Source organism: Phoxinus phoxinus, assembly GCF_949152265.1.
Source record: "Phoxinus phoxinus genome assembly, chromosome: 4".
Classification (NCBI taxonomy): Eukaryota; Metazoa; Chordata; class Actinopteri; order Cypriniformes; family Leuciscidae; genus Phoxinus; species Phoxinus phoxinus.
Genome location: NC_136879.1, coordinates 29,524,327 through 29,536,747, shown reverse-complemented (window position 1 = coordinate 29,536,747; position 12,421 = coordinate 29,524,327). Strand labels below are relative to the sequence as shown.

General features: G+C 39.7%; 1 protein-coding gene across 3 annotated transcripts in view; it reads left to right on the top strand.

Annotated features, from left to right (window-relative positions):
* The window catches only part of cbl (Cbl proto-oncogene, E3 ubiquitin protein ligase), a 32,320-nt gene that overhangs the window by 12,841 nt on the left and 7,058 nt on the right, over positions 1–12,421 (top strand). For all 3 annotated transcript variants that reach the window (XR_013797123.1, XR_013797124.1, XM_079609303.1), the window contains exons 3-6: positions 6,869–7,015; positions 7,161–7,317; positions 10,929–11,050; positions 12,193–12,330. Coding sequence is in view for 1 of the 3 variants with exons in the window: in XM_079609303.1 (XP_079465429.1) it covers positions 6,869–7,015; positions 7,161–7,317; positions 10,929–11,050; positions 12,193–12,330 (564 nt within the window). In the remaining 2 variants the exon portion in view is untranslated. The remainder of the gene's footprint in view (positions 1–6,868; positions 7,016–7,160; positions 7,318–10,928; positions 11,051–12,192; positions 12,331–12,421) is intronic.

Below are 12,421 nucleotides of genomic sequence, written 5' to 3'. Positions count from 1 at the left end.
TCTAATATGCATTCCCGCTGGAAAACAAGCGTTCTAGCGTGAAAACCTTGCCTATAAATAGTGTTGCACGCCGCCTTATCAAATTCAAATGATCATGAATTAATGTGGTCGGATCCAAAGTTTACAGGACTGCGTTCCCTGGAATCCTCTCAAATGGAGCACTTCTACATTCCGATTGGTTGCCGCCGAACCGCGTCATAGTTCATTACCATAAAATTGATCTGACTTACACTTTTCCTCGCCACTCTCACTGTCCAAGACGCGCCGCCCTCACCGGAGCTTGCCGCCGGTGTGAACGCACGGTCGGTTACAGTGTTAAAAAAACCAAAGGGTCTAGATAAAATACAGCAATGAGCTTTAAGAAAAGTTTATTTTCATTAGAGTAGAAAGTTAAAATTCCAAAGAACTGATTGAACTAGGTAGGCAATACAATATACGGTCAGTTACAACAGTAATACCGTATTTTCCGGACTATAAGTCACACTTTTTTTTCATAGTTTGGCTGGTCCTGCTGGTGCGACTTGTATAGCTAAATTAATTAATACTGACTGAAATGAACTAAGAGAAAACATTACCGTCTACAGCCGCGAGAGGGCGCTCTAGTTGGCGGAGTTGTTCAGAAGCGACACCGAGGAAGAGTCCAGTGGATTTAGTGTTGTGGAATGAGATCGCGGGAGCTTGGTGAACTTGCTTACCGGTAACTTGTTGGACTATTCAGCCTCCCAGAGTACCAATTATGTTCTTTATGCTATTGTGTAGCTGAATAACTGTTAATGTGTTACGTTAACATGCCGGACACCTATTCAGCCTGTTGTTCTGTGTGCTATTGTGTAGTTGAATAACTTGCCTTTCCAGATTAAATGTCTGTTCTTGGTCTTGGATTTTGTGAAATAAATTTCTCTTCATGACGCAGTTTTGCGTCATACCAATCATGACGCAGTTTTTGACTGATGCGACTTATACTCCGGAGTAACTTATAGTCTGGAAAATACGGTAAATAGCCTAAATAAATCCTCAGTCCCCTTAGCTGAAATGCATTGCATTATTGACAATGACTATATTTACAGTACTATAGCAGTTCCTTGGTTATCTGACAAAAGACAACCCCCTTAGGCAATCCCCTTATGTTGCCTCACGGTTCTTCAAAAATACAAGTAGTACTTGGCTACAAATCAGTTTGACAGTTACGAGTTTGAGGAGAATGTGCTACAGTGAAAGTTATCTTATCTAAAGTAGTGGTTTGCACCATAGTTATACTCTTGTGTACGCAGTGAAAAATATATATTTTTTTAGATCAGTTACATTCAAATGATGCACCGCGGTCCAGTTCTGGACCCCGGCTTGGTTTTATCTGGACTACTTGACATATTTTGTGCCATTTTACTGTTTCTACAGTTTAAAGTGATCAGCTCGTCAAAACAACAGAGCGGTTCACACCACAAGTGCTCAGGGTCATTTATGGTAACGATCTTTCGGTGCTACATCCTCTATTTTTATCTGGAGCTAATCGCGCTTCATTCAAACCCTTTCTGCTTCGTGCTCGTTGCTTCTCTCTCTCAAGACGTAAAGCGCAACATTAAGGGCTGTAGGTGACGCGGTTGTTTTAACAACATAGCAGAAACACTGTGAGATGGAAAAATAGGTGTGTTTTTTTTCTAAAACACTGTAGAAAACGAAAATACAGCAAATACAATTATTTTGATCTCTGACATTTAACTAAACCAGGTTTGTGGCAAGTTAACCCTTGGTGCCTTTAGATGTTTGTTTTTTTCTCCCCATAGCATTATTATTAGACATATTATAAGGCATTTCATAATAAACAATGTTATAATGTGGAAAATGATTTAGAGATGGCGAAGGAAGACCAAAACAAAAAATGTTTAAACTACTAGTTAACTTTGTTTTGTGCTCATAATGAGCGATTTGATTATATATTATGTACGTTGTTTGTTTTTAGTAGTTTATTACTTTGAGCAAAATCTAAAAATGGTTCATTCTTTTGTTCACTTTATTAGTTAATTATATTCCACACTTGTGTCTATGAATGAGAACATGGTTAAACTTAGGGTAAAAAAATAGGGTATTTTTGTGTAAAGTTTTTCAGAAAACATAGAGAAAATTGCATTGTGTGTAAAACCAGATGAAATAGTTTTAGGAAGTGTGTCATTGTATTAAGAACTTAATTAATGGTTAATAAGGCTTAATAGTTACAGTGTGTTAGCAATCGAGAAACTGTTATCGTTCATTGTCTAGCGAGTTCTATTGTTCTCAAGAGATTGCAGGAATCACCAAGCAACCCTAAAACTAATGGAGCTGAGCCGCCAATGATTCGGTTTTGTGTATAAATCGTTAAACGTGTCCGAACTTCCGTCAAAAGGATTGTTTTGTCAGTTTTTCATGAGTTTGTTCACACAGGGAGCGCTTCGGATGGAAACACTGTTAACACGTCCGAGGATTGTATTGCAGCTCGAGTTACTACGTCCTGCATCTCGCTCCACACAGAGCCAAGCCGAGCCCGGCTAAGCACGGTCGAGAGACGCACTCAAGCAGTGGGACGTTGTATTTATTTATGGCCTACTGAACACTAACGGATAATGCAGCTCTCATACTCTTGCTATATTACTCTGCACTTATATTATACACTCCAGACGTAGCACACAACAGACATGCTTTCCCATCTCTTTCGCTTTCAAAGTCACAGTTCTCCTGTTTCCTAGTCAAGGGTTATGTTGAGCTGGCATTCAGTCTGTTCTTTAGTTCTTCCTCTTAAACACTGCTCTTTAAAGTGATCGTTCACCTGAAAATGACAGTTGTGGTGTTAATTTTCACCCTCATATTATTCCAAACCAGTTTTACCCCCAACAGAGACATTCTTCAAAATATCTCATGAAAAAATGTATCACACGCTTATACAAAAAGATTAAGCAGCACAACTATTAATATGAAATGCATCAAATTAGCATATTATAATTATTTCTGAGTAATGTGATGGAGTAATGATGCTGAAAATTCTGCTTTCCTGCGGCAGGAATAAATTACCTTTTAAAATATATTCAAGTAGAATAGCCCAGTACCTGCGTGACTCGTCATAGACATAAGCACAGAGAAGTAGCTCTGGCTATAATGTTCTTCCGCAAGACACATCCAGTTCTGTTTATTAATCGCTAGGCTAGAGCACCAAAAGTTACGGACTACAGCTTTAAATTATTATTTTTTTCACAATATTACTGTTTACAGATCCATAAACATAAACAATTATTTACATAAATTGATATTATAAACATAAAATAGGCTAAATAGCTAAATCTAAATGAGATTTCTCTTTACATAATTTACTATGGTTTTGGTTTTTGGGGATGATGACATGTCACACAACCTGTCCATGTTGGCTTCTGCTTCATTTGACTAGCTTCTGCCAAGCGACAGATGTGGCCTTTTTAAGCCTATTTATTTTGCTATCTCCGCTATGCATGATTATATGGTTACTGGTTAGTTAGTTTATTTGCATTTTCAGAAGAGACTACACGTCGGAGGACAACTTCTCAATAAATCACCTGACACAGTGGATAAGAATAGATGCTGTCAGATCATTAAACAAAAAAGTGCATTGAATCTCACTGGGCACCGTGTTCGTGTATTTTATGTAAAGGGGTGTGTGTGTTTGCTTGAGTGTATGACTTCTGTCACCACCACTTCCTGACAGAGATCCGGTGTGAAGGCAGTTCTGGACAGTTAAATTTGTCTTGGGGTGGTTGCGTTGACTAGAAAACACAGAATCCATGAGTATTTTCATGAACATGTTAAGACCTAAATAGTGTCCAGTTGCAGAGAAAGTCCCTTCTTTAGACACTCACAAGTCTTGTTATTTGGGTAAATGTTTTAGTGAAGTTGGCTGTTAAAATGTGCATTGAGCAATTTAAATCATGTAATTTAGTGCAAACTGGCTCTGGGGTTTTTCTGTGTGTGGACAAATGAAGGCATGTGCCAAAGAGAGACTGTAGGTGTGACTTCTGAACTGTAGACTCTTTGATAATCAGCCGTGGGCATGAGCGGACCGCTCTCGCTTTCTCCAGTTGGCTTGGCTGTTTTATCACGGAAAACAGGAAACGGGAAGGGAGCAGCCAGCTGCAGGTCAAAGTTCAGGCCAAAAGAGGAGGAAAGCTGACAAAAGCACAGTATCTAGGCAGGGCTTGGCCTACAGCAACAGCAAGGAGAGGCCGGCCAACCGAGAGATTGGGGAGGAGGAGGAGCAGGCAATCATGAAACCGCAATAATGAAGCGCTCTGTCCGGCACTATCCCTGTGCCAAAATTGAGAATCACGTTTTTTGTTTTAAAATAGAGATCACGATTCTCCCACGATTCTGAACTGACAGCTAAACAAAATAACATGTCATTTTACTACAGATTCTGGCAAAATGTTAATTGTTTCAGTCTATTTAAAACATTTAATTAATTTAAAAAAGTGTTTTTTAATCTATTTAAATGAATGATTCGATGACTCGCTCAGACTCGTTTCATTTCTGGATGAATCTGCTGTTTTAAACGAATCTCTTGAATGAATGACTTAATGATGCATACATTTTAAGTCACTGTTGTCGCCACCTGCTGGTGTAACGATGTAATTGATACAGTCGTTAATTGAAGCGTCAAGTTGCGCGCTAAAGATAGCTACCGTAGACATCAATGTTTAAATTCGACCTGTAAACTTTTATACCAGTACTTCTGTGGTAATTTGAATTATTGTAACACAGATATTATGTATTGGTCTCATCTTTCTAATATGAATTAGCCTGTTCAAATACATCATTAGGCATTAGAAATGTCATTCGTTGTGATTGATTGGGAGCATTTTATTTATTGTTCTGAAGAGTGACGCCTCTGACTGAGTGCTGCTCACAAACACAGTCCTCAATACGACAGCTTTAGTGAGTGATTGAGTGGGTCCTGCTGCATGAGCTTTGTCTTTCTGTGCATCTGTGTCCTAGTTACCGGTAGTTTGAATCTCTTAACGAAAGCCTTTCCTCTCCCTCATGGTTTCAAAGATGCACGTTCGCAAACATTTTGGTTGAAAGTGCCGGTCTTTATAACACCAAAGGCCTGCAGCCTCACCACACAAATGCCATTGCTTAACTTCTCTTATATGTCCTCCTCGTGGAGTGAGTAAGCATGGCACAGCTGGCTTAACCAGAGGGAACATTGGCACCCTTTTGCCACAAACAACAACTGTTCCCAGAGCCATAGAAAAAGGAGTATGTAAACCCAGGCTGAGGACAGTGGGATTTCAAAATGTTGCATGGCATGTACTTCACTATTTTAAGGTGACCTAGACATGTTACTACTTGTACTTACTATAGTAATAACAGTAAATTATGTATAATTACAAGTATCTAACAATAAACCAAACCTTAACCGTGACTCCATAATAAGTACATGTAGTTAATTAATAATACTCAGTTTTAGGGTTGTCATGATACCATAAAAATGTCTTGCGATACTATACAAGCTGAAATATCATGATACCATGCAGTATTGTGTTAATCTATGATTGAAATCTACAAAATGAACCAAACGTTCATGAATGCATAGATGTAAATGAGACCAGACCAGAAAACAGACCAGATTTTCCTCACAATACTTCATTTATTAGAATGGATAACTGTCTATTGTTACCAATCAAATGAAATCATTATAAACAATTCATCACATTATTATGATTGATAAGAACCGAGTGCAAAGCCGCTATGTTGATGAATGGAATTAAATTTGTCTAAATCGTCTTCGCAAAGATGTTTCTAGAAACTATTACTTACTCCTGTTCCGAAAGTGGTCAAATGAGCAACGGAAAAAATGTGAGAATACATTTATAACAGTATTATGATGTTAAGTGATGCTTGAGCTGCTATTTATTTATTTATTATAATAGAGTACCTGCTGCATATACAACATTCCTTACGGTACTACTGTATTGAATGATACTACAGTTTAAAAAATACAATGGTATCGCCAGTATTTAGAAGTTTTAGTATCACGATACTACCATAGTACCAGTATATCCTGCAACCCTTCTCAGTAGTAAGTGAATGTACGTGACCCTTAAATAAAGTGTAACCACTTGTGTTAGTTTACCATGTAGCAAAAATGCATGCATAGGCTATTTGTATGCATAAATGATTTTTTAATTTTTTATTAATAATAATAATGGTTCTCAAAAAAGCATTGCTTGCACACACTGTCATTTCTTGTGGTTTACACACTTTTGTAACACCCCTTTTTTTTCTCACTCGGTCTTGCTCTCTTTTTTCTCATAGTCCAAGTAAAGATTGAGTTTTTGGAGGCAGCTGCGGCACTGCCACACTCAGACTCTCTCTTGTGCATGTCAATTCCTTAGGCTGGAGAGCTTGTACAATCCCCCACTGTGCTGCCCTGTAAATCATGGCTTTCTTTCCACTTCCTCCCCCTGCCGTGTAGCGCGACCCTCCCTGCTCTCGCATGCCTGTCTTGGGCTTATGTGCCCAGAGTCGGTGGAATCAGAAAAATGCAGCAGGCATTCAGAGCGTCCACCTCAGTCCCTGATACTCCCTCACTATGCCTGCGGGCCACAGAAACACCCAATCACCAGGCCAGACTCCAGAATCTGCTGACGTTTACATGTTTCTGTGCTGATTTGGGGGAAATTACCTCTATTATTGCTCTTGATAAGATCCAGTAATTTCCTGTTAAGATTTGCCATGTTTGATCAAATATCGTGACCCGCCTAGATAATCATTATTAAATTACTAAGGCTGTTTTTTTTTGTTTGTGTTTTTTTTGGATGATCAATTATCAAACCTCTCAGTGAAAATAACTGTTCTCTTTCCTCTTTTTCAGACGGAACCTGACGAAATTGTCGCTGATATTCAGTCACATGCTCGCAGAGCTCAAAGCCATCTTTCCCAACGGCCTGTTTCAAGGGGATAACTTCAGAATCACCAAAGCGGACGCCGCAGAGTTCTGGAGAAGATCCTTCGGGGACAAGTGAGAAGCTTAATGTGCTCTTTGTTCTCGTAACATATTAACACGCCATGTTCCATGAAAAAAACAAAGGAAGATGGACTTTGACAATCTTTGGGAAAGCAAAACTGTTGTCTGGTAACATAACCTAAATTTCTTTGAATTTCAGGACCATCGTGCCTTGGAAAGTGTTCCGGCAGGCCCTGCATGAGTTTCACCCCATCAGCTCGGGCCTGGAGGCCATGGCGCTTAAATCCACCATTGACCTCACCTGCAACGACTACATCTCCGTCTTTGAGTTTGACATCTTCACCAGGCTTTTCCAGGTGCGCCGTTCAATCACTTCATCACTTCCTCCAAGCACAAACTAGCTCCATTGTCCTTGAGCTGTGTGTAGAGGAAGGTTTGACAATGACTATTGTTGTGGCCGTGTGCTGTGGGTATGGAGGCACTGTTTGAGTGTGCGTGTCAGTGCTGAAGCTTCAGTTCTCATGGCTGAAAGCCAGCCTGATTGGAGGCCTCTTATCGCCTTTTGTAGCTCAAACAGGCTTGTCTGCACTCATTCGAGCACACAATTTCCTGAGAGTAGGGGCGAAAGACAATTTGAAAGTGCCTCAGCTTTAGAAGAGAGATCTGTTTGACCTATTTTAATGACAACTTCTGCTAACCTCTGTGGGGGTTTTTGCTCTAATTATATACCCAACGAGAGCAACAATGCAGAACAGAGATGTTTGAGGTCTTTCTGGCCTTTTACTTGATTTGATACTTTTTTTACTGGCACCACATAATTAGTGGTGCTTGCTTGGGCAAAATCACGATTACTATTTCTCATACTTGGGGTTGGGGTTTGTTCAAATATTCAACTATATGGGTTGACAGATGATACGCAAGATTGACATCTATGTATAAACTACCATTCAAAAGTCTGGGGTCTGTAAGATTTTTAAAAAAATTCTATTTTGCATGTGTTTGAGTGAAATACAGGAAAAACAGCAATATTGCGGTTTTCTATTCAAATATGCATTTAAAATGTGATTTATTCCTACGATAGAAAAGCTGAATTTTCAGCAGCCATTAGTCTTCAGTGTCACATGATCCTTCAGAAATCATTCTAATATGCTGATTTGAAAAAAAAAAAGAAGTATTCTTATTATCAATGTTACAAACAGGGTTTTTCCAGCATTCTCAACAAAGCCTTTATTTGAAATATTTTATAACATAAAAATTATCAAAAGTGAAATTTGTAAATTAATGCATTCTTGTTAAATAAAGGATTCATTTCTTTAAAAAAAAAAATCTTACTGACCCCAAACTTTGAATGTTAGTGTACCGAAACAAATGCATTTCAATGCACTGGCACCATCCGCAGCATCCTGATGACGAATGTTGCCTTTGTCTTTACATTGTCTTCAGAAAATGTACAAATCTTGTTGATTTTTCCATGGAACAGTTGACTGTTGTGATTATAATAGGAATCTATAATATAGCAGCTGTTGAATGCATCATCTGACGGCTGCTTGGCAGCACAGTGCTGTCTGTGTAATGAGCTCATTATTCAGAGTGCTCCAGCACAGACATCACAGCGGTCCAGGGCTTTCTTATCCTCTCTCTCCTCAACAGGGCATAATCACATCTATCCTTTAATTAGCCTCCCTTACTTCACTTCAGAGCTAATTTGAGGAAAAAGGGGGAGTCAAGATAATTTTTATGGCTGATGCAGCTATAATCGAATATGGGCTTTTTGAAACATTCAATAACCGAGCTAACATTGACAGCACATCATAATTCAAGTCGGTATGTTGGTCTGTTAGAGAGCTTAAAACGGCTGTGGCATGGCTGGTCCTGTGCCCGTTTCAGATGCAGCGTACAGCGCTTGTGCTGCACCGTACCTCTGCTTCATTCAACCAGCCCAGCAGCCAGAAATAGACTGGCTGTTTACAGAGAGCCCGCAAAGCTCTTTGACGAAGCTCCACGTTGCAAGGTCACGCTTCTCATCAGCATCTGAATGAACCCACCCTCCAGGACAGCCAGTCACAGGCTTTTTTATTCCTTCAATTCGACAGCCTTTTGACTGAGGCCCTGTTTACACCTAATATTAAGATGCGTTTTGGGCGATTGGATCACAAGTGGACGACGCTACATGCAGGTGTAAACGGGGTCGAACGTTTTGAGCTTGTCCACTTTCGACTACTTTAAGAGGTAGTTGAAAACGCATTCGACCGGATTGCTTTCGTAGTATAAATGCGAATGTGTTCAAACTGCCACAAAAGACCCCCTAATCTCCGTCTACTGACCTAACGCAAAACATTATGGGAAGGACGCTTGCCAGACGAGATTTTAACTATGTCGGCTGGAGACTCAGGTTTGGTTTGAAGACGAAAAACGTACCGAGCATTTGCGGCTGTCAGAGCAGACGTCTCCAGGCACGTTTATATGTAAATTGCACGAGCTTAATTTGTCTATTAGATTGAAAGATATGAAAAAACACATACATTTACTGGCCCATAGACCCTCCCATCAAAGAAATCAGGACAGAAGTGGTTGAAAGTGGACAAAAGATACGCTTCGAAACACCAGATGTAAACGGGTATGTCTCCCTTTTCTATTTGTGATCCGATCGACCAAAACCCATCTTAATACCAGGTGTAAACAGGGCCTGAGTGGACCTTTGTGAGACGGATACCTCAGTATGAAAACCGGTTTTGTTTAATGTGTTTGCTCAGCGTACACAAGCATGATTAGGCATCTCGGGTTATGGTAGTAAATACTGAAGATCTTTAATAATGATAATATGTAATCTGAGAGGGGGAAAGTTGTCGGTCCCTATGTGGATAGGTTGACCCATATTTGCTCTGAACCTACTTGTTTGACATAAGTGTTTGTGGGTTTTAGGTGATGCACAAAGCATTTAGAAAATGTGTGAATGCAGCCCGCTGAGGTGTCCGAGACCACTTTTCCACAGAAACGTGATGATACAGAAACTGTCACAGACTCTGTTGGAATATCCTGGAGACAACAATCAGTTGTCCTAAATGCGATACCGAAACCTAAATGCGGTATACGTCGACTGAATGCATACTGCATCACGCACAAGTGTAGACTACAGTCCGTCTGTGTCCCAAACTTTCAATTAGAGCTCTGTGATTCTCAGTGGAGCTGATAAAATTACTTTCAAAGAGAAAATGAACACTGGTCCCATTTTTATAGATCAGAAAGTGAGTTTTTGCTCTGACATCTTTAGACAGAGAAATTTGCATGCGTAAGCCGTGAGAAAGCTGACGATCGGTTTCAGGGCACTCAATTAAAAAAAAAAGGAACATGTCTATTTTCTTAGAAATGTTTGTCAGTCAGAGGAAGTGCCAGTGTTGACTGAAGTCCTTTAAAATTGACAAGTGAGAAATAATACTGTCTCACTAAACTAAAATATTGTCACCTGCTCCCTTGATGGAATGTATATTGACCATTTGTCGCAATTGATCAACTGTGACTGATTGCAGCAGTCCTGTGGGTTTGGATGAACTTCTCCAAAGGAAGGAAGACTGTGTGTTTTAAATTTGTCAGTATGTGTCACTGCACATTTTTATCTCAGTTGTGAGGTGTGGCTTCACCTCGGCATCTAATTGGACTGACATTAAGTGATGTTTATATACAGCGATCTGAGTTAATTTCGTTTTCTGGTGCCACTGGCATACATAGTGACTCACCACACCATCCCCAAAATGCTCTGTTTCTCTATGACTCAGGCGTCTGGTCATCTCTTAAATTGATATTAGAGGTCATCTCAAAAAAGACTAGACTATAAGAAGCATATAAAATGTAAGCGTATATTTGCTGTCAGATATTTACATGCCACTACATTCACAGTGTGGAAAAAAAAGCTAAAAGTGTTAGGGGAAAAAAAACTAACTGTGTATCCTCTCTTTATTTTTTTATGTAGCCATGGTCTTCACTGCTAAGAAACTGGAACAGCCTGGCAGTGACTCATCCGGGGTACATGGCCTTTCTTACCTATGATGAAGTTAAAGCTCGTCTGCAAAAATTCATCCACAAGCCCGGCAGGTAATGCACACACCGTCCGCACCCCTCATCCATGCACACGTCACTGTTAAAGGGGTAGTTCACACAAAAATAAAAATCGATCTAGTCATTTTGATAATTATTCCTGTCGTTCCAAACCAGTATTACCTTTTTCTTCAAAACGACACAAAAATATGTTTTTATTTTATTATCTTTTTTCACATTGTTTTTTCGTAGTTATTTTATTTTTATTTGTTATATATAAATATTTGCCCACAGTGTTGACATCAGCAGGATCACATGGCAAAACAACATTTTAGTTTTTAAGTTACTTTTTGTGTGAGTGTGAGTGTGAGTGTGAGTGTGAGTGTGAGTGTGAGTGTGAGTGTGAGTGTGAGTGTGAGTGTGAGTGTGAGTGTGAGTGTGAGTGTGAGTGTGAGTGTGAGTGTGAGTAGGGCTGGGAAAAATGGAGCAAAAAATATATCTCGATATATTTTGCTATATCTCGATATACGATATATATCTCTATCTTTACAGGAAAAATAACCCCCCAAAAACTACTGCAAAAACAAATATGCTAAATATCAGTCTTTTTTTATTTTTATTTAAGTGCAAAGAGGTAGGCAGTTCATGTAGGAACAAAGTGCTATATTTTAAATATCGAGATATCGCCCAGCCCTAAGTATGAGTGTAATGCAGAGCACAAATTCCAAGTACGGGACACCATGGGTTTGGAACAACAAGATGGGAATGATGGCAGAATAAAAGATTATGGGTGAACCATCCCTTTAATCTCAGTGCTCAATGATCTTGGCATCTTTGGGCTCCAGCCATTAAGTATTTTTCATTCAAACGTGCTCGTGGCGTCAGCAGTGTCACAGCAGCATTATCTGCGACTCTTACACAAACAGTGACAGGAGTTACATGCACCGTTAGTCGCTTGAATCCCCCCTCTCAGTGGACCGAAGGACAGCGTGGTACCTCCCATCAATAGATGTATTGTAAAAGTACCATGATGTCACAAGCACTCTCATTGCAAAGAAAAGCAATCATATGACCAACACTAATGCACTGAGACCAGTTTCTCAGCGATGGCTTGATCTGACACTGTTAGATTGTCCTGTTTCTTTTAACTCATGTCGTAATTGTCTGTTATAATGGTCACGTTTTACCCTTGGTTACAGCTATATCTTCAGGCTGAGCTGTACGCGGCTCGGCCAGTGGGCTATCGGTTATGTCACGGCTGATGGGAACATCTTGCAGACCATTCCTCATAACAAACCCCTCTTCCAGGCCCTCATCGATGGCTTTAGGGAAGGATTGTAAGTCAAAACACCGGCTCAGTCTAAAACTCAGCACAGAGATCATCCATTCACACATTTAGATGTGTAATGTAGCATTAAATCACACTTT